A 27,832-nucleotide genomic window follows, 5' to 3' on the forward strand; every position below is an offset into this window, starting at 1 on the left:
AATATCTATTTTTGACCTTTCTCACGAGAAAACCTTCTGCCATGTCTACAGCATTATATGCTTTTACGCAAAATCTTTTTCAGTCATAGCTTTGTTCTTGCCACTCAAATATAAAAGCCAGTGTTGTGTAGGCACTGGGTTATTGTCTATGTATAAACAACTCAGACATGGAGCTACAAATCTTTTAATATTACTGTTAGGCTCACAGTGGCATCCCTAACCAGCTCCTCAGGTTGGAAGGGCACTCTCCTCTGTGATATGATGCACATTCTTAATAATTAGTGACTTTGAAATGTTCCTGTTACCTGCTCCTGATCTGTACTTGCCTAGCAGTTTTATCCCCAAGTTGTTTCAAAAGCTCCTTGATCTTCACAGTTGGTTTGTCAGAATCACTATAAGAGATGTGGTTTGAAACTTAGTGTCTGAGGGAATACAGACAGCAGTACACTAATTCTGTGACCTTTCAGACGAATCCTTTTGCATCAGAACTTATTTTGCTACAACAAAGAGGCTGAATAAGTATTCAATTGAGATTTTTGAAATTTTATTTTAAAGTCGAACTTATTTATGTACTATCAGCAATTTAAGCATTATCAGTTTAAATAATGTCCTGAAAATGCCACGATTGCAAGTTTAGATAGCAGCATGATGTAGACATTTTAGTGGGTGGTGAACACTCCGCAAGGCATTGTATCAAATGATATGTGTCTTATGTGAAAATGATTATGTGCCTCGCCGTGAAAATCAGGTTTGTTTGAAAACTGACCGATGTCCAGTATGCCAGAAAAGACAGAGCCTTCTGCAGGCTGTAGCTGGAAGCTGTGCTCTGTGGCTGCCATCATATCAAACAGAACACACGAGTCTTTACCACAAGGAGGTGTTCTCTTAGTGAACACAAAGTTAGAGCAGCTGGGTTCACTTGCCTCTCTCAGGCCGAGTGGAGAAACTGCAGGACTATTAACCGAAGGACAGCCTTGAGTTCACTCTGGTTACTGTATGTCAAGAAGACAGACTTGAATGACCTACTAAAAAAGCTGTTTGCATTGCTTTATATAGCAAAATAAATAAATATGCAACATTAAGGAACTTCTGCAATGTGCTCTCTAGATCTTCAGGCTTGCCCTATTAACAGCAATGTCTCAAACAAATTACATGAGAGAGTTTGCTTGTTGAAATTTAGATCTGGTTAATGTCCTTAAAAATCTTATTACAAAATGTTCCTCCAGACAGAAGGACATTAATGCAGTAACTAGAACAACACGTTAATTCCCACTGTAATTCCAGGAGCAACAGTGTTTCCTATCTGCCAGCAATCTGTATGAATGCTCTTTAATTTGTATCCAGTGCAGCTTTGCGTAAGCGTGAGGATTACTAATTCTCCATTAGAGCCTCCCCATTAATTGGGAGCAATGGCATGGCTAGTTTCAAAACCAATAAACACAACAAACAGATGCAACTTATTTTCCATGTAATACTGAGGCCCTATGTTTGCAGAAACCCAAGAGTTCCTCTGGCTGAGGATACGGATGCCTTTTTTGTTTAACTGCATCTAATTGGAGACATGTGGAAGTAAAGCCACACAAAATTGACTTCAGGCTTGGAAATGTCAATAAAAGATGGCGGGGAGAAGGCGCCCTGGCAGGGCCCCAGCGGGGGACAGGGGAGTTACATGGCCATCGCCACACAGGGCCGGGGCCAGTGCTGATTTGCTGCCCACTTTGACGAGGTGATAAAAGCCCATTTCCTATAAATCCTAATGAGCTCCATTAGTCATGAGCGTGCAGGAACGTGAAGGTACCAGGAGAGCCGAGGAACAGAACACATGTCTCTGTTCACGTAAAACGCAAAACACCAAATTACTGGTGTAATTGCCATGACCTGACAATTTCATTACAGTCCCCAAAGCCATTGTGGCTTTCTAGTTTTGTTTTTATTCCTTTTTTTAACAAAAAAACATGATGAACATAAATCAAAATGATCTAGTGCGATCCCCTACGTTAGAGATATACTGCATCTTCATTGGCTTTTGAGGTGTAATACTTTATTCCAGAAAAGATCAATCTACATGACACATGACAGTACATTTCTGTGCTATTTTGCACAAATATTTTTAAACACATCAGCACTGTAAGGATTATACTCCATACTCCATAGCCATTATACTTATTCAAGGCATGATGTGGGTCAACATTAGAATGTAATTTACAATTAGATATCTTATGATTATGGGACAGGTGTGCTTTGCACTACAAATTCTGTATAGTATAGTTTCCCAATTCTTAAGCAATCATAGGTAGGTGAAAGAACTGAATGTCTTTCACCATTACCTGATTCAAAAGTGATGCCAGAAGCCAGGATAGACAGAGGTAGTTATCAAAGTTCTTTGGGCTAGTTGGATGAGCTCTTGAGTAACAGGGCTCGATGCACCTCTCTATACAGGAAAGTTGTGACTGTGCAATCCAGGCGGAGAAAGGACATCGGAATATGACCAGAAAAACATCTTGCTACAGAAATAAAGTGGACCCAGTATCTCATTCCACAGGTTGATAGAACAAAACAAATCTGGATACCGTAGCATTCTTTATGAAAATTTCAAAGTACTACAAGCCCTTTGCAATCAATACATCCAAGGACAGGAAGCTGATGTGCTGCTGTAGGAGACTTATAACACAGGGAGAAGACCCCAGACCATCCCCATTTCCTTGAAGTTTCCAGACCTGTGCCCTACTTCAGTGATCCACCCACGCTACCTTTCACAGCCTAAGCCTGCAATTGAAGGAAAGCAGTTCTGTTTGTGAGGGTGCTAAACAGCTGAAGCCGCTTCCTAAACAAATCAGGCGTCGGCCAAACTCCTCACGGTGGGGTTCATGTTTCCCTTGTTGGCACACAGAGCCCTAATTCCTCTAACTGCCTTGCTGCACAGACCCCACATTTTCAATGCCCTGTTTGATTCCGGTGATGATCTGTTATAGCCATAATCACTACTACTCTTCATCACACACAAGTAAATATTTAAAGGAAGGATTGAGACTGCAGTGTGGGATTGGAGTTGAAAAACTAAGCAAGCAGAACATTTGCGACTCACACATCTTGCTGTCTGTTACATAATCATACAGACACAACATAGTCTGCTCATGTTTGTACATATGACTTACTCCTGTTAAACTACATGACTTTAATTTGTTAATATTTCTCATTAGAGAACATAGGACTCCAAACTTCATCTTTGAAGTTTTGCGATGGACTTGCTTCCTGTCAAGGGTGCAGTCCAGCTTTGCATCCTCGCCTTACAGGACAGTTTCTGGGTTGTTGAGACCCTCAGAAGAAATAAGCAGCTTTCTGGTTATGGATGAATATATCTTCAATGACGGTATGACACATACAGTCTAAAATCTGTTTGTAAGAATGCTTGACGGGAATCCTGTGAGGAATACCTTGTAGCCCTCTGCTCAAGTGTTCATTCTGATGCTGCGAGCTGCCAGCAAGCTTACAGTATATGTCAGCTTTGCATATCTTGTCACCAGTGTGTACTTTTTCTTGGGGTCAAATATTGTCTTGCACACATAAATCGGGAGTCGTTAGATCAGAAGCATGGAACAAATTAACAAAACACAAAAACCATACAGCAGGGTACATCATGAGCTGGTACAGCATGACATTCAGATAAGTACGATGGATTGATTGCCATAAACCTTTCACTTTGTTTTAAAAGTGTGTCATATCTTTTAACTGCAGTATTCCAAATTCATAAAGCATAATAGAATATAGAGGTTTCACAGGCAGCATTGTTATCTGGTTTTCTAGATGGCATGCATCATCTTGTGTCGGCAAAGCACTTTTAGCCATTCAAGACATAACTAAATTCATGATATCCAACTAAAGTGCTGCACGGTGCATTTTACTTCTGTATTCATACCTTTGGTTCAAATATCTGTCTTCTGCATGAGAATCTGCATTAAACCAAGCATGATTCACAGGGTCATGCTACTAGTCTCTGCTTATTTTTATCTAGTTGTGTTTTTATGTTATTTTTCAATACATCTTATACTCTAGTGCAAAAATCGAAACAAAAATCTTTATAGCATAAGCTTACCTGAAGTGGCGAATCACAGAGAAATCTCCTGAACTGTTGTCGTAAAGCACATGTCCAAAAAAAGAAAAAAGACAGGCACAGTTATTAATGGAAAATGCTTTGCATGCATAAAATCGGTTTCTGTATGAGATATCTCAACAGACCTGCTCTGAAATGATTTTAACACAATTCTTAAGGAATGAACATCAGCAATAAAGGACAATTTACAGAGCATATTTCACACATCTAACCACCTGCCACCCCTATCAAAAAAGAGCAACTGTTATATGTTATATATATAGATTCAGAAATGTTTTGGTAGTTTTATATACAGTTCTTGAAAACATCTCTTTGTGGTTAAGATGATCAGCTGAAATGTTCTGAGTCTGAGTGAGTCAGTTTCATGTTTGATGTTTTTATTTACCATTTTGTTAGATCCAAGGCATTCAAAACCACTGGCAAAAACCTACATTAAGTATGCTTTGATGGTTTTTCTTGTCCTGTGACGCTAATAAAATTCAAATTAAAAAGTCATTTTGGCAGCAAACCTGACACCATACAAGTGCTAGATTAAACAAAAAAAAACAAAGTTTTATAACCACAATGTGTACAGCAACTAGTCAGACAATATCACATTTTCTTGCAATGATAAATGCTGAGCCTGAATCGTTTAAACCAAAGCTTTTATACGTTTTTTTAAACAGAAAATTTAAACCTTTCTACAGAACTGTAATATAGACTGTAAATCAAACACTTACAGTGAATACACCAGTGGAAAGTATCTTTAGTCAAAGACTTGATTACTTACATTATAACTTAAGATATTAACAAATAAATGTAGGAAAACATAGTAACTAATTAGAAACAGAAGGACTTCTGGTTATTAATGTACACAAACCTCATGGGCCTGGAATCACTGCAATAAGACCTACTTTTTTCAAAGAAAGTTTCTTCAGATTATTTGTAATTAATTTCTGAGGAGAACCATCATTTGAAAATTCCTCAGCTGTGGCTACCTTTCCCAAAGCGAATCAAAATAAAACCATACAGGAGACAAGAAAGCCAGACAGTGTGGGGAGGGACAAATCTTAATTCCATAAAACAGGAAGTATTTATTTCTCAGTTTTAGTAAACGATTATTAGCCAAAGGTTGTAGTCATTACCATGGCTCTTTCAAACTCTCCACTCTACAGGTTTATTCAATAAACGTTTAAGAAATTCATTCCAGCCTTAGAAATAAGTGCTTCCTGGCTGGAGATTTCATGGTCTTTCTTCTCAGCATTTTGTTGTGTTGTTTTAACTTAAGTCACGGGATAGTACACTGGTCTATAATGAAGACCAGCAATGCGTTACTCCAGTCAGACACTGGGGGCACCTCATTGCACGAGATGACAGGAGGAAAAACAATATGACGTGAGACTGAAGGATTCTGTGTACACATGTGTGCGTCAATGTATAACGGTCACTGGAGGGGTCTCAGAGGGAACTATAATCAGAAAATACAACTAAAAGACTGACAACATACATCATATGACTTACAAGATTAGAAATAAAAATAAAAAAGTACCTGAAGGTTGACAAGCACAGCAATGACTGCTTGAGTGTCATATCTTTCTTAAATTTATAGTATCTTTCAGCTGTCTTTAAAGGAAAGAGTGCCTCCATGTAGCACACACTTGAAGAGAGATCTAAGTGTAGAGAGATCTACACTTCAAGTCCTGAAGCGGGGAGTATGGCTTATTTCAAACCTCTGAATCAATCATTTTAGCCAGTTAGCTATTTTTTGGAATCTCCTGGCGCCAGAGCAGTTGCAATGTGTTATTAATTTGATGTCAGGAGACCCCCAGGATTCTGCAGAGCCTTTTTGGCTTGAGTTCTAGCCTACAGGTCAGTGAACCAAGCCAGGCTACTGTGGAGACAGCTCTCCAGTCTTCTGAGGACAAGGATATCTCCTAAGCTGAAGAGCTGCCTGTCGGTCTTAGGACCCAAATTCAACAAATATTGACTTCAGAACCGTACAGAACAGTATGTTTTATGTAAAACAGTGAGTCAGGAATCCGTTACTTGGCCATTATTTCTTTCAGCTCTGGTAACTACAAAGAGGTAACTAACCCAAACAAGTATCTACTCTGCTGGAAAAGTACAGATTTCATCAAAAGCAGCTTAGCTGTACGCACATTAAAGCCATATGAAGATGCATTTGGTATTGCTTTTCTCCTGTTGTGCAGGAAAAACGGAAAGCAAAAACAAAAGGGAAAAGATCCCCCAGCTCTTGACAGGACACTTGGCTGGCCCCACAGAGCCTAAACCATATTTAATGGTTTGCTCTTTCTAATTCCAAAGTTTACAGTCCTGCAGGACTACAGTCCTGATTAAATGTCCCGTTTTGTAGAACAAGCACATACTGTATACATGGCTAACATTTGAGTATTTTATTTTCAAACTCTTAATGCAGAGCCCATGAAGCTATAATTTCAAACATGAGAAGCCTGTGTGCATTTCCTGGGTGGAACCCTTTGGCAAAAAGCAAGATTGCACTAAAAGCAATCCAGACACTGCATCTACTGTACTCAGAGGAAGTCATAACTATTTTGTGTTTGCACTGCTTAAAAATTGCCACTTACTGTTGGCTGAATGTTTTGCAGGCAAATGGTCAGTCTATTAATAACACTAATTAGAACTGCTCTAAATGTTAAGATGGAAATTATGTTTTGCTGGTTGGTAGGGTAACAAGAAAAATTTTTGAAAAAAAGAAAATCTGAGCTCACCACATTTTATACTTTATCAAAACACCCTTGCACTACACAAAAAAAAAAGAAATGGCGGGTTTTACTAGGAATTAAATCTTTCTTACTAAATTAAATTGCTTTGCTAGAAATCTTTTGTAGATAGTTGGGGTACATTACAAGACTACGTCAACTTAGAAAACCTGCTTGTTCAAACTACATGTATTGGAATAGGAGAACACTGCACAGTTGCAATTAGAAAAACAGCTAAACCACAAACCAACATCTAATTACTCTATGGAACCAAACAGCCCTGTAAAACACCTAAGTGCCTTCTGTATTGTTTAAGACAGAAACCAGCCTGTGACATTTGCAAACAATTTACTGCTGAAATACAACAGATTTAATTACTGTATTCAAGAGATTAATATAAATCCTCATCCATTATTTAGGTTTACAATATTTTATTCTTTTAAATTTGTTTTATACAACATTATGCAATAGCCCCCTGCCATGTACCACAAGCGCCTCTTCTCTATACTTCCTTCTGCTCTTTTAAGAAACCCATGCTATCCTGATCAACTGGAGATATCTGGCAGAGGCACTGTAGCCACAGCAGGATTTCCCTTCCTTTCCCTTCTCCTGTCAATCCTGTGCCTCCTGCTTGCTGCCAGGCAGAGGACTGTGAGCTAGTTCATTGTGGTAAGTCATGATCAGAGCACTGGGGCTCAAGTGTGCTGAAGCAGTTCCCCAGCTGATATTGGCATTTCATTCCTTTCAAATCAATAATTTGCCTTCTACTAGCATAACATCTCTGCCTTCCAAAGGTCTGGTGACATGGACACTATACTGTAAAAAAAAAAAGGTGCTATCTTTCAGATGAGACGTAAAACCGAGGTCCTCACTCTCTGTGGTCATTAAAAATGCCAGGGCGTTTCTTGAAAAGAGTAGGGGTGTAACCCCAGCATCCCGGCCAAACTTCCCATTGGCCCTTACCATTCATGGCCTCCTAATAATCCAATAATCCCCCTCTATGAATTGGCTTCACCACTCTGTTCTCCTCCCCACTGATAGCTGGTTTGTGGTGAGCGTTCTAGCATCCTGTGGCTTCCATCGCATCATCCAGATGGATTCTGCATTTGTTGGTAGTGGAGAGGAGTCCATATTACCTGTAAAGCACTTTGAGTGGAGTGCCCAGAAAAGTGCTGTATGAGTGTAAAGAATTATTAATATTATTAAAATATGGTTTATATGGGTTTTTAATATATGCAGACTGACTAATGAGCTGAAGTATTAATCTAGTTGAATGATGAGAACATGTGATCAGGGTGGTGTATGCTGTGCTTTACTTAAGATATAACCACTCAATAAAAGATACTCAGGTGCCCCCTGTCAGTCTCTGCAATAAGCTTACTAATAGTTCTTCATTTATAGGGGCAGGCTAGAAGATACCTCATTTACCATCTGAATCTGGTATAGGCTAATGGGGAGTTTCCAATCCCAATGGCTTCTCACACAGCAGGCCAATTAGAAACACATTCTGCAAAGCTCTCTTACAGAAAGCTGTGGGTTCAGTGACCACTCTCCCCTCCTGCTCTCAATTATCTGCGAACACAAGGCGACTGTTCCTCTGCGTTCTACGCTGGGCATCCTGTCAGCACTTGGCCAGACATCGCACTGCTCTACATCCACTATCCACTCGCCTTCAGAAATCCTGGCAGCCTGCACAAACCTCATCCTCCAAGACAATGTGGGTTATATCCAAACAACTCCAGGCTGACTAATGGAATCTAATAAAACAGGAAAGAGACTGAGGGGAGCAAGGCTGACACCACTCAGCAAGGCCACGACTCGGTACTGACATGATTTGTGCTAAACTAAGACATCCCTGCCTTGTAATTCTGAAATTAGGTTTGGAGTTGCCTTAATAAAGGCATTGAAGATAAAGTAATATTCTCCATTTTTTTTTTTAATTCCCAAGTGCACACTCCTCTCATGACCCTATTTCTCAACAGCTCATTAGCCCCATAGAGAATCCAATTATTGCCTTTTATTGTGGGATTCAAACTAAACCAACCATAAGCTTCCCCGCTTTCCATATCTGCATTATAGATGAACACAGAAGCATAGGCCGATGGTGGTCCAGATGGGCACCATTCAGCTTATTTTTCCTTTAATAATTTATAAAGAAAAAAACACTGGGAACCAGATTAAAGAAAAAACAAAATAAATAAAGGTTTCTGCACTATGGTTCAAAGACCTTAAAGAGATGGAGAAGTCCCAATCCCACTCCATTTAAATAAATATCGCTGGGCTGAATGAGAAATACCTGTAAGACTTCTAGGAAACATATTCTAGGGGTTTCCTAAAAAACAACACCTGAGTGCAGCAAAAGGACTGTGCTTAGTCAGTGTTGGTGAAAACCAGTTACTGTACCACTGACCTTGCAGATAGGAATTGCAGTGTTAACACTAAGAATAAATCCAAACACAAGCAAGTTCAGGCTAGATTAATACTGGAACGGAAGTGGAGACAAAAAAAAACACTTACTTGTTGGCACAGAAAGAAGACACCTAAATGTTTCAGGACTTGAAGTAATACTATCTCAAATCCTTTTTACATCTGTCAAGCTGTTTAACAATGCACCTGGGGGGATCAGACCAGCACAGTAAGTTCAGAGTCTCCTTCTGGGAAATACAGCCACCAGAGGCAAGACTGAAATTCTACACAGAAAAGGACAAATTAATTTTAATTAGCCTCCCTTCCTAGGCAGATGCACAAAAAAGAAAGCAATGACTCACTCAAAACACAAACAAAAAACAAGAGCACAACCACTGCCCTGGTCCGACAAAGGTGGGTATAAATGATAAAACTGGAATCCAACAGCAAAACACACAGATCGACAGGAGTGAGCGCTGAAGACTGAACTGGGGTGCTGCCAAAGGAGAGGGGCTGTAGTGACAGCAGGATCTGGAGCGATGTTCACTGCGGGCTGCACAGTTTACAGCCATTTCCATTGAATTGGATTAGCTGTAAAACATTTGACAAGTTTCATCAGCTAAATAGGTCGGAGCTCTTCTGTGGGTCACTAGCAGGGTGATGAGGCTCCCGGAAGCTGGTCTGGGTCTGGCAGCGTAATAATTCATATTAATAATAATAATAATAATAATAATAATAATAATTATTATATAGCACTTATATTACACTTATATAGCGCTTTTCTGGACACTCCACTCAAAGCGCTTTACAGGTAATGGGGATTCTCCTCCATCACCACCAATGTGCAGCATCCACCTGGATGATGCGACGGCAGCCATAGTGCGCCAGAACGCTCACCACACATCAGCCATCAGTGGGGAGGAGAGCAGAGTGATGAAGCCAATTCATAAAGGGTACTAGGGGTTATCCATCATTGCCAAATAGAAGAGAGCTGGGATGAGGAACTTAAGGAGAGTTCACTCTCTCACATTCTGGCACTGGATAAACCCACACAGGACCACTGAGCTCACCTAGCCAAGCTGAAAAGAGCACTACATCACCAACTAAAGCTAGGATGCCATAGCATTGCTTTATAATAAGCAACTATAACATTGTTTTTCCTGATAAACTGTTTAAAGAGTTTCTTTATATAATCATTAGGGGGACAGATTCAGACTTACAAGGAATTTCTAATTTGTTAAGAGAGAAAGATAGGTCATGATAATGTACATGTCCTGTACATTATTTAAGCCTCTACTATACAGGTATTTCATTCCCAATCTAAACAGATAAAGATTACAATGGGGTCATAATTCAAAACAATACTAGGACTTATCACATTAACAATATCAATCATCTCTTGAGCACAATACACAACTAAAATGTTACATGCCCTAGGTTTCTCTCACTCTACATTGGAACAACATTCTTCTTCATATAATTCAAGAAAAAGCAAGATCAGAAGTAAATTAAAGACTCCAAGGTCAACATTGGGTAGGAAGAGATCCTTGTTAAGGCCTGTTGTCTTCATTGTTGCGTCTATCTCACAGCTGTTTCCCTGACTGGTCGATTGCAATGCTGACGGAGGCTCACGCATTTTACTTGCAGTAAAACCATTAGATACTTTGTACCCGCAGGCCCTAGTAAAACGATACTGCCATTAAGAAAGTAAATGTGATTTTAACAAGATTTGTTTTGTTGCAAATTACTGCCACATGTTCAGGAACTTGACGTGCAGTCATAGCTCAAGTCCATCAGATGAGTGTGAGAAGGGGTGTAGTAACATGGTCACCAAGCAACACAGCAGTAAGTGGTCTTAACGCCACAAAATAATTTAACAGTCATACCTCATCTCAAAAGATCAGTGCCTTTCTAATCCTTTGCAATAGTTTGTTGAAATTAAGTTTGTGTTGTTCAGTGTTGTCTAACAAGAAAATCAAGAGCAATAATTCTGTTCAGCTAGTCACAGATTAATTGCGCCAAACTATGTGAGACAAGCTACCTTAAAAATGCATTCCCTTCACTTGTTTCTTGGGGAGTACTAAGACAAACATCTCCGCATCCAAAGTACACCCTCTTTCCTCTCCAGGGCAATGGTGCTGGCTTGATGGCACTGTGTGCTTACGATTTTGGTTTATTAATGACAGCTACGGTGTTCCCTGCCAAAGAGCTTCGAGCTATCTGGCAGTTTTTAACTGTTACCTGGCAGCTCTTTCCACTGTGCCCAGTAGGGGCCCCAGTGTAAACTGTTTGTTCTTTCTCAGAATGCTGCAACATTTACAAAATAATTATAGAAATAAATGATCACACTTCCTCATAATGATGGGCACATACCACAAATCTGAGATAACAGTTTTCAAAAATTTGCATTATCCTTTTTTGATCACCCTTTCAATGACAATGAGAACTTCCACATGGTGCAAGGTGAGCTGAAGCACTGCGGAAGGGGTCTCCCTCCTTCTCCCCCCTACCACCTTCTCTCACTGACTCACACACACAACCCTGCATACTGCGCAGGCGCTCCTCTTGCAAATACTGTGCATGACTATATCCTCAGAGCCCAATATATCTCTGCTCTCCCTGGCTCTTTACAGCTTTACTCTGGCAATAAGCTTGGTAAACTGGAGCTCTCTTGCGTGCTAATAGGCTATTTTGCTGAGAAAGCTGTATAGATAAAATAAACAAATGAATGAAATGAAAGTCAGAATGTATAAAATGGATTTTAATTGAGTTGCATTAAGGCACCATGGCTTATTCTTTATCCCATACCCCCTGCAGGACACCGTCCCTTTTCATTAAAGCGCTCTTTTTAAATTTTAAATAAATAATTTAATCATCTCTAGAATAATCTGCGAAGGATATTCAAGGCCACGAATGGTGAAACAGGACTTGAAGCTAGCCCAGAGCTCGCAGTTGCTGAATTCGTTTCCAAAACACAGAAACACATTCCTAGCAATCAGGAGCAATAATGCTAATGTTCAGGTATGAGCATTATATAACATCAGCATTTTAAACAAATTATTTTTTTACATTTTTTTGGGAAATCAGATAGGCTGTTTCAGGTTTATCAAAGCACCAAAGGAGCCAGAATGGTCTGGAATTACAGATTTCCATATTCAAGCCAAGCCTCACCTACTTCACAGACCTCTTTGAAACAATTGTGGTGTGCGGAAGTCTATCTTTCACTTCGGGACTGCAGGAAAACACTAGATTAATGTCCCGTCAGTCTGAACTGCCAGTTTATTAAACTTTGCAGTTCATTATAAATCCGTAAAATATTCAGTGGTTTCTAGTAAAAAAAAAGTTTTTCAGTTGTTTGAGTAGACCTCTGGGAATTTGATTGAAATTTCTATTACTAATGACGTACTGTAGCAGCCACCACCACTGGTACTGGTTTACACACAATCTGTAAGCTTCAACAACTCACCTACTGAGTTTACTAATAAGAAAAAAAGGCTTTTGAGCAATAGTTCATTCTGTTCATCCATCAGTGTTGAAATTAAAAGCATCAACGATGTTGTTCAACACAAGCCTCCGCTCTTGTGCCAGACGGTTGAGCTCTGTTTGATGTTCCTCACCAAGGGAGGGTCATGTTACTGTGAAACCCCAACAATGAGTCAGTGTGTGGGACTCGGTTATTACCACGTTCCATGAGCCCTTCTGTAAATCTGTCAGCCCTGAAATGGCTATAGCTTAACGCTCCACGACAGGAAGGACTATGTAAAGAAAAGCCTGTCTTGCAAGAGGCGTGAAAAAAAGCTTCATTTTCACTGTCAAATGTCTGCAAGAAGTCTTAATGCTCAGAGACATCAGAATAAGAATAGGGAATGCAGCATTGAAGTTTTCAAAGCATCGCAGCTGTGCAGTTTTAAACACAGGTTTTGAGAACACAGCCATAAAGGTTTATCCTTTCTCAGGCTACTGCGCAATGTCCCCGACAGACAACAGCACTTATTCTCCCCCTAGGACCAAACTGTGGGAAAGCTGCCCACTCAACAGTCAATGAATTAGGTGAGCAACCTACTTAAAGTTTTCTAACAGGGAAAACTTGCCTGCTCCTCCATGTTGTGTAGCCAGTGTTCAATAGAAGCTTTTCCATCACCTCAATCACTGATCTGCAAGAAAAATCTTGTTCTTACACTTCAGTCCCAAGCAATGGCTGAATCTAAGTCGTCTATAAATGTTCTGTATGGGTGCAAATTTGCCACTTTCACTAACCTTAGGTCTGCACTACATTTCTCCCAAATTTTGGCAAAACTGGTGGAATCTTTTAATGCCAGCAAAGGTCTTAATCCAAGGTGATAGAGTTTGACACCCAGGATTAATGCCACAAGCAGCATCAAAAGCTGATGTGCAAGGTGTAAACCACAACACAGGCAAGAATAATCTTTTTTTATTCCTTGCATTTTTTTCCCCACTCAGAAGGTCCCATGTCTTTCAAATGACTGACAGCCAAGGTCAATATTTAGCCAAGCAGCAGGTCAGGGCTGGGAAGGCGGCACTGAGATACCTTTATACAGGAAACACTAGGAGAGGCTATTTCTGTTCTGCACACAGGACCCCAAGCACATGTATCTAACCAAGTCTTTAAATGTCCCTCAATCAACCAGAGGCACTAAAACACCTGGCAAACATAGCTGTTGGTGGGGAAGAAGAAACTGCCTGGCTTACTGGGATTGTTTACAGACCAGTTTACAGCTCACACAAACTTTTAAGAGCTGTTACACCTGGCTACCCTTTCATTTTATATATTGAGGCTATACTTTACACAAGTAAACAACCTGTATCAACTTCCACTCATCTTAAACTCACAATATTTCCATCGCATTCTAGAATTAGCTTTTTTGGGTTTCTATTGTATTCATTATCTTCTCTTCTAACAAGCTCCAACAAGCGGAAACACAACTAGTATAAACAGACTGCATATACGAGGTGTGTATGACACTGTACAGTGTGTATATTGTACTCACATGTGCATTACAGACATTGACGACTAACAGATTTTTTTATCTTAAAGGCAGGCGATTCAGATTAGTCATGGAACGTAACTCATTTTGTTTGTCCTTCCTTGCAGGTCAGTACAATTTCTATTTGGCTTCACTAAAGATAACTACTTATAAGATTAATGTAATAATTACAGTGAAAGAAGCACTTATCATCCAATTGAGTCTTAAAGCTATGTAAGATGGAAATGTGGCATTCGCCCCAAATGTCATCCCAATATTAAAATCCATCTAATTTGATTTTTTTCACAAACAGATGCCTGTGCCTTGATGACATAGACAAACCTTAGCAGCAATGACTCACATGTTTATTTCAAGCAAGATAAACTGCATATAACATATTGCTGACAAAATAAGTGCCGTGCACTGGCATGCTAAATAAAAACAAAACAAAAAATTCACAGTTATACTCATTTCAATGTGCATATTAAAAACAGAAAGAATGGTTCTGGTATAATTACGTGATGGATTGCAGGGTAATCTTGAAGCTCATGGCCCATTCAATGACACGACATCTTCAAATTACCAGAGGAGGACTACAGCAAATACAAATGGAAACAGAGTCGAATGATGTTCTGAAGAGGATGTAGGAAGCATTTCATTATATCGATCTTTACATACGGATAATGTCTTTTACCAAGTGAAGCTATGCAAATTAAAATGTTCAAATGTTTGTCCAAACACAAATACATTTGACCCTTATCCAGCTCATGGGTTACATTTCTCCACACCAGCACGTTAGGTTACTAAACACCTCCTGTAGTAAACAGGGACACGTGAATGATTAATCCATTAATCCCTATTACACACTAATGAAGAGCTTTATCTACACTGAATTGTGTATGAAATGAAAACTATTGTAAAATAAAAGCATATTTACTTTTATTCCCCATATGTAACCATCATTATTAAACACTTCCTAATGGTAAAATTTGCATTTCACACAACTTAATCAGAATGTTTACTTTTTCTGCTGCTGTCATAACGTTACACTTTCAACTCCGCTTTTAGGGCTCTTGAGCTATGGTGCCATGCAGCCCCTTAAGGGTATTAGCCAAAAGATGAGTCCAAAAAAGGTCCAAATGGCAATCGCGTCTTCACAAACTTCTTGCAGTAACTGTGCGCAGGAGACAGAGAGGATGGCATATGGCGGTGTGGGAGTTTTGTGAACGCGCCGGTAAGATTATAAAGCATTCTCTGAAACTGTCCAATCATCCATCACGTGTCTTAATTGGAGTGCATCAGACCTCCCAAAATGTGTTTGTATAACATTTTCCCCTTGTGCTAGCCAAATAATTCTTACGCTGTCATCTGAGAGCAAAATCCAAAAAAAACAGTATATTTATGCAAGGGCAGCAGGTACAAAGGCTTTACCTTGAAAATCCCCATCTCTAGTAGTCGTATCGTGATACCTACTATACAGACCTAGTGCCTATAGAAGAATGTGCACTGGTGTATTTTTCCAATGTCCAAAGAAAAATACACCCCAGTCTTGCAGAATATTTTGCTGGTACTGTTTATTATGATCCTTAAAACTTGAGGCCTCTTGTAAATAAGCTCCTCTTTCAGCATAGACAAAATAGAGGTGTCAAAATTAAATGAGAAAAATACCAGTTTATATGGTGAATTTCAAAGGTATCACAAGGCACTCTAAGGTTAGACCTTCAGATAAATCAAGTTAAAAACATAGTATAAAATATTATAAATTCAATGGCAAACACGCCAATTTAAATCAGGACATCTCAAATTATATGGAATTTCTAATACTATTTGGTGGGGAATTCTGAAGTTGGGGTGCATTAACAGGCAGCACACTATCTGCCTGGAGTTTGGTACCACTAACAGGTCACACAAAGAGGAATGCAAATTCAATTCAAAAGACAAGTAATGTATGATCACAAGATTTAATTCTTCTAAGAATAACAACAGCTGTATTCCGAGCAGTGCTGTAAGAAGCCTCAAATGTGTCAAGCAGGCTGCAAAATGATGCAATGATGAAATCCAGTCTTGAGCATTGAAAATGCATGACTTAACCTTTCAGCAGCTAGCAGTGTCAAAAATGGACATTAACAGGCAAGATTACTCAGATTAAACAATCTGTCTAGAGATTAATCCATAGTAACACCACATATCTGAATTAGGACCTGATTTTATAAGTTACTGTGTCATGGGTATGTTGGAGAAATGACTCAGGTAGAGTTGCCAGCAGTTGCCAGAAGTCCTCTTTAGTGATGAATCAAGGTTTTATATAAGCTACCCTATACTGACATCACTAGGTGTGCAGAATACCCTAACTGATGGGTACTACAAAAAATTTAAGGGAGGTCCAGGTGTAATTATCTGGGACATCGATCAAGACTAGGGGCCTCACTTGCTGCCATTCCCTCAAACTCAATCCGACACATCAACATTCCAGCAGTATAACAAACACCTGCTTTGCAACATTAGCCTCCTTCCCAGATGAGAATAACCAACTGGATAACTAACTTTATGTTACAAAATATACCAGGAAACTTCTGGATGTTTTGGGACATCATGTAGCACCTAGAACCCAGGAGCAGGCACATGCTTGTTCGGGCTACACAAATAGAAGAGGACACAATCCCAAAAGACTGCAGCCTAGTGTAAACATGCGTCACAGACGTACAGAATGCTTTGATTCCAACAATGACCAAACAAGTGACTCACACCTGGCTGATCAACCCTGTGGATAAAATATGTTAATCAGCAGAACTGTTTACTATGTCATGTTTGTTTGTTAAAAGGGTCTGTGCACCTGCTACAAAAGATAGTCATTTGACCATGAAAACTGACTGGAAAAAAATATTTTCTGTGCATTTTCTGCCAATAAGTGATGTTTCTTTTGATGCACAGTATATGTGCCTTTTTATTGCTATAACTGAGCAGTAGTTGTGTATGCTTAGAACACAGTCATCACCGTGCCTTACCAACATCAGCTCATCTCCATGACCTGGCAGCAATTAGCCTAGCTGGGGGCACAACATGGAAATAAAAACAGCAAGCAAAAATTCTAATAATAGCCCCTTATGGCACCAGGAAAGAATCTGTGACTACTGCGACTGTAATTTTACAACTAGGAGAATTTATTTAGCTAAACCCCATTGGCAGTCACTGAAAGTTTCCAGACCTGAGGACAAAGGATTACACATTTACTGGGAACAGTCAGGAGCTGCAGTTTTGCTAAAGTTTTTCTCCTGCTCCAATGAGACATTAAATCTTACCACTTGAGTACAGGAGAGAAACAAATGCAGTAACATTTAAATTCTCACTGAAATAAGAAATCAACAAATATATGTATTTTTTTTAAGTAACAGGGTGTGAAAACAAAAATAGCACAGAAAAATCCCACAGAAAATGTATTCTGACATGAACAGCAGATGAACAGTTGTCTATAAAAGTTGTCTATAAATTACAGAGATTGAGAAATATACTTGTCTCTCCAACAATGTATTTAAATCACATAACCTTATGATTATTTAAGTCCTTATAATGCAGGCAAAGGTATCACTTTTGCTGTAGAATTGAAATAACTGGCAGACGTCAGTCTAGGAAGCACACCAAGATGGGTGCTTAGGACACCAACAAACGCAAGAAGAGAGCTCGTCAGTTTCCAGAGCTGGAACTGCATCAGTAGAATACAAACTGCCTGGGTAGTTACCAAGCTTCATTCTGGAAAAAGGACAAGAGAAAAATGGGCTGCCTCACATAAGGCACAGACCCACATTTAAAAATGAACAGACCCTAATTATGGCCACTCTTGAATGTAATTCTGTTAAACCACGATCCCTACTATTAAGAAAAGAAATAAAATTGTTCTTAAGGTAAGAAGAGACGGGCAAAGGCATTCAGCCTGTCTGCGGTCTCTCGCTCACACAAAGTCCTGGTGCCATTCTGTCCACAAGCAGCCTTCGGCCCCTTACTGGGAGAAAGAAATTAGTTTGAAATCCTGATATCTGAGCCCCTGCTCAGTTGGCTTGTGAAAAAGGACAGCTTTTTTAAACGGAAAGCAAGTCTGTTCGCAATATACAAAAACAAAACCGTTTCTACCCTTAAAAGAAACAAACAAGAGTTACAACGTGCTTTTACTTTTCACTCTGGAACCATAAAATCCAGTAAACTTTACCCCCATAAACTCCCCATTATTCTCCAAGATGATTAATAAGCAACAAATGTCTGGTAATCGGGTTTGGCAGAGTTACTGGTCTGATTAGTCTGCCTGTAGTAGAGGCACATAGCAAGTCTCATCAGCAAACTCTTTGCTGGCTTCAGACGTTCACGAGCTGTAAAGACAAACTGATGGCAAACTTGCAAGAGCCCTCCCCAGTTATCAGTCAGATGCAGTCAAACATATACAGTACTCATACTCAAAATACGTACAACATTATAAAGTATGTCCTGGCTGGCTGTTTAAGGAACATTTCCTTTACAAAAACATTAATGGTTCTATAATTTAAAAATATAACAATTCAATTTCATATTACAATAATAATACAATTTCATTTATGAGTGCTTTTCAGGAAACTCAAAGCACTGTTTTGTTAAGTATTGCTTTGAGCAAAAACACAGGGTCAAGGTAGAGACCTCTGCATTCCTTCACCCCCTAAACTCCAAGCAATAAAACTCACAGAGAGGTAAACAGATATGGGTACTCTGAAACTATCACACCAAGAAAACCCTTCCCCCACTGTCACTAGTTCTCAGCAAGAGAGCCTAGTCCTGACCTCTGAGGTGACCCTGCTGCCCTATGACTGGTCACTGGCAGAGGCAAGGCTGAGACTACACAGTGCCCTCCTGTGATTCCCAGCCTTCTGACATTTCATCAAACTAGGGCACCTCCATTGGACAGTGTCTTACCACGCTAAAGTAAAAAGCCTTGACACAGATTTTACACCTGCTCAAAACAGATGACTCGATGTCTCCAGTTCAAGGTTTGGCCACATCACTAGCTAACCAGGAGTGAGATTCCTCAAACAGTGGCAGATAACACATTTTTTCACCACATACCTCTGCTGTTTTGTCTTTTTATACTACCAATAGAATGGGGAAACAGTGCAGAGAACCTCTGGGGAACTTTGATCCTTAGAATATGACAGTAATGAAAAATACTTTAAAAACCTTACAGGTGAAGTCCATAACAAAGTTTCCATGTTTTAGAAAAGCAGACTATGATAGATATGGAATCAGTAAAATATGGGTGGCAGCAGCTTAAGGCTATACGTTTTGAAGCACAGAACAGAATTATGCCACAAATAATTCAGGCAAGCAGTGGTCCAAAATGCTAAATAAATCAAGAAGAATATAAAAAGAAAGAAAGCACTATATAAGCCTTCAGCAAAAAAAATACATTTAAAAGGTATAAAAAGTATAATGAAATGCAAGCAAAGGTGAAAAAGGATACTACAAAGGCCAAGAGTGTGAGATGGGGTAGGAATATCGTGATGAAAACTATATTTTTTAGAGTTATAATAGCTAAAGAACAGCAAAAACTGAAGGTGTGTCAGAAAACTTCAACATCACAGCAAGGTCAACGTACTTATATTTCACTCGGATATTTACCAAAGAGGGAACTAACAGCATGCCACAGGCTGTGGAAAGAAAGTTTCATATTCAATCATTTTTGCACAGAAGAAGCAGTTTGTAGGCACTAGAAGCACTTAAGACAACCATTGGTCCCTCGAGATTTGTTTTGCAGAAAAGATTCAGGTGGTAGGTTTTAAACTAATAGATATACAAAGAACACTGGATAACTGACAAAAAACAGGTTACAGTCAAGGGTAAATGCTCCAGTTGGGGTGATATAATTAGTGGGGGTACCTCTTAGATCTGTATTAGGACCACCGGTCATCCTAACTTACATCGAAGATCTTTATTTTAGCAGGCGCAGTAAACACTGTATAAGCGTAAAAAAAAAATAGAAAAAGATTTAGAATAAATTCAGAACAGAGCCAAGATCTGGAGATGATAGTTAACATAGACAACTAGAGGATGTTGCAAGCAGAAAAAAATATAAATTTTAAATATATAATAGGAAATGCTGAGCTTGAAGAGGCTACTTATAAAAAAGACTTGGATGTTTATGCAGACACATCATTTTCATCTTTCAGGCAATGTGGGGAAGCAATAAAAAAGGTAAACAGACAGTTAGTCTATATAGTTAAAAGTGCATAATCCAAATAAAGCTTGTGTTATGTTGTAATTGTACAATGTAGTACCCTTCACAGGGCACACACATTTGTTTGTAGCAAAGGAAACCCATGTGAGGGGAGAACATACAAACTCCACACAGATAACACCACGGTCAATATGCCATCATAACATAATAACAAACATAGCAGTATTAAGACCTTAATTAGGACGCTGTCTAATCACTGTTACAAAAAAATGACCTACATGGATAAGACTTAAAACATTCAGTTCTTTTAGCCTAAATAAAAAGACTATGATGGGGACATAATTCAGGTATTCATAATCCTAAAAGGCATTAACACATCACCCCTGTGGTATACTTCATAATTAGCACTGAGACACAAACCAGAGAACACAAGTAGAAACTATGCAGGAGCACATTCAAAACTAAGAACAGGAGGCACTTCTTTAGCCAAAAGGGTTGTGGGAATATAGAACAAGCTACCCTGCCTTGCTGCTGAAGATGATACCCTGGCTCCTTTCAAGAAATAGCTGGATGAGAACCTCACATGAATTAGCTACTAACTACTAAATGGGCTAGACGGGCTGAACAGCCTCCTCTTATTTATAAGCATTCATATGTTCTCACAATGGAACATGCCAGCAGGGCAGGAATGGAACTGGTCTCCTGTGAGATAGTGCTTCAAGAATGGTCAAGGACAAGTCGCTCTGCAGGTGGGCATAATGATGGAACACATCACATCTCTCATTCTCTCTTGAGTGGTATAGCAGTTGCAGCTATTTGGGATAGTCATTTACCATTGACAATTCCAAATTAATTGGGTATAAAGCCAAAAAATTCAATCCAATTCACCAAAGTAAGAGCACACGCAAACATACCCACAACTTGTTACATCGCTGTTGACACCCTAGGGTACTGTCATACTGTCGTAATACTTGACAGGTTCACAATTTCAGAGTACACGTGAGTCTGTGGCTCTGTATTTTAATTGTTTTCATAGCTTATGAAAAGAGTTAAAGGGTTTGGAGATCACACAACCAGAAACAAAAAGTAAAAGCTCCTGCCAAGTCTCTCAAGTCACCCAGTCTTTGTTATTTACTCACAGGTAAAGAGGAACAGACTCTGGACTTTTGGTAAACAGGAGACTGAATTCCAATAGTGCACTTTGCACAATTGGACTGCATTTCACTTGCTTACTGGAGGCAGGCACAGGACATCTACAGATTTTAGCCCTAATCACTATTGTGCATACTGCAGCTGTGAGGGGAATCTTCAGCTTAGACTCTGGGAGGGAGCTAACACAGTGATGTCAGCTCTGATTTAGTCACTTTATAAACAGGGGGAGTTAAACACCACACCTATCTATTCCACAGCAGGGTTTCAGACTTAACTAGTCCTTTGATTTCTTCATTAGCTCAATGTTATTTCAAGAACAAGGCTAAGCATCTTTCACTTGCAGAATCATGCACTGGGGTTGATAAGAAGGTGCAGCATTTCAACTGTCAGTTTTTCACTATGTGGGATAGACCACAGGTGAGTGTGGAGGTGAGCAGGCTGTGCCAAATACTCCGTGCACATGGAGAATCCCTTGAACACATGACAAAGATCAACTGAAGAAAAACAATTAAAATTAATAATAGAAGCTCTGAAGCTATTTGTAAGAAAAGCAATGATGATTAATGATGCATGCAATGAACTGTACCTCAGACTCAGAACATTCAGAGGGTGCGTCCTTGTGCACTGCCATCTGATACCTGGCGTACAAGGCCGCAGACTGGCTGTAGGACGCAGTGAACTCGGGGTCATCAAAGCAGACCGGCACTAGCTTCACCTTCAGGACAGCGGGGGAGTCAACAATATTGAAGAGGTTTAGACAACAATCCACACAAACCAACTGCTACACACTGAGGTGAAGCCAGTGCTCGGTCTCCCTCGCCCTCTCCAGGACAGAGCCCTAACAGGGACTGAGTTACAGCAGGTCTCTCCACCCCACACACCTATGCACTTTCTACAGTTGGAGCACCACAGAACAGTTTCGACCGTGCGCACAGATTCCTCGATTTAATGTCCTCAGATTTCCAGTCTACAAGAGTTTTTGTCTTTCATCCCAGGTGACTCAGGTGAGCATTCCTGGTTCTCACAATGAAACAGGCCTTTTCCAATTAACGAAGTTACTTCATTCATTCAGTTACTTCAAGTAAATAATGAAATATGGGATTTAAGCTATTACTCATTTCAGGATGAGTGCCAAGCACAAGTGTAGAGACGATGCTAAAGCAAACAACCCTACAGCACTATGTAGACTGTTATTCTTTTTAGATTTGGCAAGTGATTACCTATTCTTTTCCACAGTCATGTCAATGTGGCCAGATCTGCTGCATTTAAGTAAAATTTTCTAGTACATGACTCAGAGAATTTACCTGGAGTTCAGGCTCAAGGAGCGAGATCACTCCTCCGTACAACGGAATGGGGATGAATGCACTGTTCTGCAGGAGAGTGCATTAGAAATGAGCTAACAGTACACAGACCTTTTAGCGGAAATGGCACCAATGCAGGCCCCCTCTGGGGCGTGTGCAGGGTGGAAAAGGAAAACCCACCTCTGAAAATCATGTGCCAGACTGTGGCACCTGCTGTAAGTCATTCCAGTCTGCTTTGCACCTGCAGAATGTCTGCTTTATTGGCTTTAATTAAACCACTCACTCTCTCTCCACTCTAGTCTGTCTGTAAATGAGCTCCCCCATCTTCCTCATAAACCTCAGAAGCAGGGAGGGCCAGAGCAGGAGTGAGGTGGAGTAGATAGCATTACTCACCTGCTTGTCATTAGACAGTGGGAAGGGACTGCAAGCCCTCCCCTCCTCTGTCAGCCCTGCCCTAATCACTCCACCTCCCCCCCCACTCCGCTACGATAACAGCAGGCTGACCTGGCTTTCAGATGGCTTGTCAGGTGGGTCCTTGTGGATGGCCATCTGGTAGCGTTTATAGACTTGGTAAGACTCTTGGAAAGTGGATTTGAACTGGGAGCTGGGAGGGTTGGACCGCACTAGCCTCACCTTCAGGGGAAGTTAACACAAAGACCTGGTTGTTACCGTCAGCGCTATGCAATGTGAAAACACTTATCCATTCAAAAAAAAAAAAGGTGCAAACTTTTGACTGAGCTTCAGATTTCCACTGCCACTGGGCCCCTCTCGAATCTCTCATGGCAACATTGGATACAAGTTTCAGGTCAATTTTAAAGATGATCAATTAACACCAAGATGTGGTTTTAAAAAACAAGAAAAGTAGAGGCCCAGCTTGGTTTGAGCAATTCCAGCAGTATTGATGGGCAACAGATAAAATAAATATTTTCTTGGGAATGGGAGTAGGAGCAATCTTCCGTCACAGAATTTGGCCTGGGTGACAGCAAATGGGAAATTCCAGGCAATTTTAGATATAAATATGTTTCCAGGATCCCACTGCCCAGATTCTGGGGCTTAATTTCAAAGCTGGAATTTCTGATCAAGTTCGCCTACTGTACTTGGAAGAGATTCACCACTACAAATGAACATTGTGATGTTAATATTATTAAAGTATAAATTAAGTCAAGAAACTATTAATTATTACTTTACTACTTATAACTTATTTTATCTGTTGAATAAAGCTGTGTATTCATATTACATTCATATTTCTTTTTTATATGTGCAAAACAAAAGTTTTGTTCTTTCTTCCTATTAATGTTAATGCAGTGTTTATTATTCAGTCTATGAAGTTGTAACTAGTTAAATGCAATTAATGCTTCAAAGTGAAGCCAGTTTCAAGAAAATACATTTGCAAAGTTAAAGGGCCAATACAGGCCTTTTGCTTGATTCCAAAAACAAGAGAAAACAATAGATCTAGTTTTATCTAAATACACTGATTTCACAGTTAATGTGGGCTGCATGTTATGAATGCTGTATTTGCTGGATTGTTTTTACTCTAAACCAGATTTTTCCCCCGATTTAAACTGTGCAGAAAACAAGTCATAATTTAATAATGGAAACCGGAAGAAATGTATATTCCTTTGAAATGGTAAAACATTCATCTGCATTGTGGGGAGCTATACCTATAATGTTGCTCTCATACTGAGGTTGTCTCTGTGCCCACACTACCCTCTGCAGACCATCTGTGCACACTGCAGGGACATGACCAAGCCACATTTTCGTGCTTCTTTTTAAACAAGAGCTAACAATCATTTCCTGAAGAGGATAAACATATTTTTGTTATGTATGACATTTCAAACGTGTGCTCGAGATTATTTCACCATGACTTTGAAACTGATCTTCAAAATGTCTTCCCAGGGTTGCTCCATGTCTGGGCAAGACCTACTGTAGAATACAGGGAGCAACATGGGATGTGTGTTTGTGAGCCAACTGACCCGGAGAGAGACTGGCAGGTTTACCTCCACCTGATGAGTGGCATCTGTGGGCAAGGAGTCAGTGACGAGTTCCTCCAGGGTGCGGGGCTGACTGTTTTGCCGGGACTGTGGCAGATGCTGACCGTGGTCCACAGGACACCCCCCCTGCTGTCTCTGCAGCTCCTTCTGCAGCCTCCGCTCCCTGCGCAGCTCCTTCGCCTTGCGGCAGGGAGGCCTGTTGGGGTCCACTCCCAGCCCTGAGAGAGATGAGCAGCACAAGCTGGTTAATTATGGCAGCGACGCCCAAATAACGCTACTTGTCCAGTGGTATGAATACTGCACAAGTGTATAATTCACTCTGCTTCCCCCAACTCCAAATAAACTTCAGTGAATATTCCATACCTCATTTTAAGAGAAAAAAAAAAACATTTCTCTTTTCCCATCTTGCCACGGACTAGATTTTCCACTTTTACACTCCCTTTTGTTAAAACTGTAAGCATTTTTTATCTGGTGCACAGATCGCCCTGCATGTCTTTTTCGGGAGTTTAAAATACAAGAGTATGTCATATTTATTATAACAAGTATCCAAGGAAAGAACAACAATAAGGAACACAAACTATTTCAATAAAGAGCAATAGGAGGTCACCGTCTGAAGGACTGGTTTATTTAATGTACCACTATAATTCTTGCTCTCCACTGGACTGGAGTCTGTAAGGAGAGCTAAATACCCTTGGCTCTTGGGTTGTTTGGAGAACAGAATGTAATGGCATTTGTTTTCCAATATTTTGAAAGGATGAGTCACTTCTCAATTCTGTCTACAGAGTCCTGTTTAAAGAAATTAAGGTTCTACAGTGCTTTTGAAAAATTCCATTGTGTGCTAATGACCTCGTCTTCCAAACAAACCCAACAGAAGGGGTTGTGGTGAGCAGCCCCCTGCTGAAGACACAGGATCTGTCTGTTACTGACTGCCTGCTCTCATCAACAAGAGCACTCACTTACAAAGGCCAACAGTCTTGCACTGCAAGCCCTGGACTTGCACAATGTAAATATATTCCAAAACTCAGCATATACTTTAGGTATTTGACAATGTACAGCTGTGCCGTTCTAAATAAATCATTTTACAGTCAAACATAGAGGATGTGTTTCGAGCTTATGTTTCAACTGCCTCTTTAATTGCATGCGGATATGGTTTAAAACGTGGATCAAAAGGACCTTGGTATATAATCCTATACCCACATATCTGCTTTCTGTACATCAACCACAGTGGAAACATCTCCACAGCAAAGTATTAAAAAAAGGAAGCTCTTCTTTCCACCACAAGCACATATTCTTAGAAACAAAAACAAATGCTTTTCCAGAGAAAAAGGAACCAATCTGTACACTGATCTGAACAAATCTAGTGATGGGGAGCCTGTACAAGTCTGTCCAAAGAGGGTTGCTCCCTGAGAGATTCTGGCATTTAACCATCTCTGACAGGGGCTGCTACAGAACACCACTAAAATATAATATTTTCCAACCACCAGTCCATAATTTGGACCAGGAACATTCTTATGGTTACAAATAGCAAATACATTTTTTCCCCAAAGTTCTGTAATGGCAACGACAAAACATAATAATGCCTAACATACACTACATAATATCATAAATGATCATGAAATCATAAGGAACCAAAATCTGCATCACAATAACAGACTACTATTAATTCAGGTACTTTAACCCGAACCAAAACTGCTGTTTACAACAACACTTTATCATAAAACACACCACATGCTTTAGGTTTCATGTGACATGAATACCTACACAAAATGCAGAGATGTCAAAGGCAATGGATAGAAGCACAGTTGAAGAACGTAACCATTTCTACAAAACTATTTTAGTTGTGTTGACAGAATGCTGTAATTCATGATCAACAATTAGAAAGCAAATTCTACAGCCTTTAGGAATATTCAACAGTTCTGGCTACACATACTGAATGAATAACCAGTTTAGATTTCCCAGATTCATTTTGGGATTGCCTGTGTTTTGTAGCCAGAGAGCAGGGCAAGCCCATCAATGTCCAGCTCCTGCCTGCATCCCTGCAGCATATTGGCCTAGAAAAGGCAGCTTGCATAGCCAGAACACTATAGTTAACATTCCTTAGTCCAGATATAGAAAGACATTTCCTCCCTTTCACAGAGCTGGCCCCATTCCAGGCCCAAAGTGCTGGCATCCAATGTCAATAGTTTACACGGTTACATCCTGTTTGGTGCAATAAGGAAAAGGCTGCTATTTCCTGCATTTCTTCCTGACAGCACCACTAACAGGCTATTATGTGTGACCTGAGTGCTTGGACTGTACAGCTGGATGGAGAGCAACAGCAACCAGCAGAGAGGTACAGAGAGCTTGGGGAAGATCCATTTGTGCAGTGAGATCAGACTGAGATGTAAATAAGATATAAATATGTCAAATACATAACATAGAGATCTACAGATGCCAATAGTGCAGAGTGACACGGTTTCCTCCAAGATTCCAGCAGCCTACATCTGTAGAAAACTCCATATATCTCAAAGTTCAACCACATTCACAGAGAGAGCAGTCAGAAATGCATGGGCATCATCGTGTTGTAATTAACAGCACTGCTACTCAACATACCCTTCTTACAATCCACTCCAGTATATTAGTACATACAGCATTTCATGATCTTATTTATCAATGAAAGAAACAAGGTTCTAGGCATTAAAAAAAAATCTGAAAGAACAGATTGGATGGACAAAATGCTGCCCAGATATACAGGCTGAGTCACATCAGAAAAGTTTTCTGAAACTGCTTTGCACACAGCTATCATCATTAAAACTGTGACTTTGTAAGCACCTCACATGCAAGCTCAACTTCAGTGTGTATTCATAGCCTCACAGAAAGCACTATGCCTGTCAGTGTGGATCAGGGGGCAGTCTGGGTCTCTGCATTGTGAAACATTCTAAACAGGTAACCAGGACTCATTAGTCAGGAATCTCACTGCATTGAGCAACAAAACCA

General features: G+C 40.0%; 1 protein-coding gene across 6 annotated transcripts in view; it reads right to left on the reverse strand.

Moving 5' to 3' along the window:
- LOC102683106 (arginyl-tRNA--protein transferase 1) overlaps window positions 1–27,832 on the reverse strand; it is a 98,252-nt gene that overhangs the window by 56,654 nt on the left and 13,766 nt on the right. For 2 of the 6 annotated variants that reach the window (XM_015346789.2, XM_015346788.2), the window contains exons 6-9: window positions 24,863–25,074; window positions 23,370–23,498; window positions 22,151–22,279; window positions 4,094–4,126 (exon numbers count right to left, since the gene is read on the reverse strand). In XM_015346789.2, the coding sequence (XP_015202275.1) occupies window positions 4,094–4,126; window positions 22,151–22,279; window positions 23,370–23,498; window positions 24,863–25,074 (503 nt within the window). The remainder of the gene's footprint in view (window positions 1–4,093; window positions 4,127–22,150; window positions 22,280–23,369; window positions 23,499–24,862; window positions 25,075–27,832) is intronic. The other 4 variants (XM_015346792.2, XM_006630547.3, XM_015346790.2 and 1 more) reach the window with 3 other exon arrangements.

The sequence above is a fragment of the Lepisosteus oculatus genome, chromosome 4 (genome assembly GCF_040954835.1).
Source record: "Lepisosteus oculatus isolate fLepOcu1 chromosome 4, fLepOcu1.hap2, whole genome shotgun sequence".
Classification (NCBI taxonomy): Eukaryota; Metazoa; Chordata; class Actinopteri; order Semionotiformes; family Lepisosteidae; genus Lepisosteus; species Lepisosteus oculatus.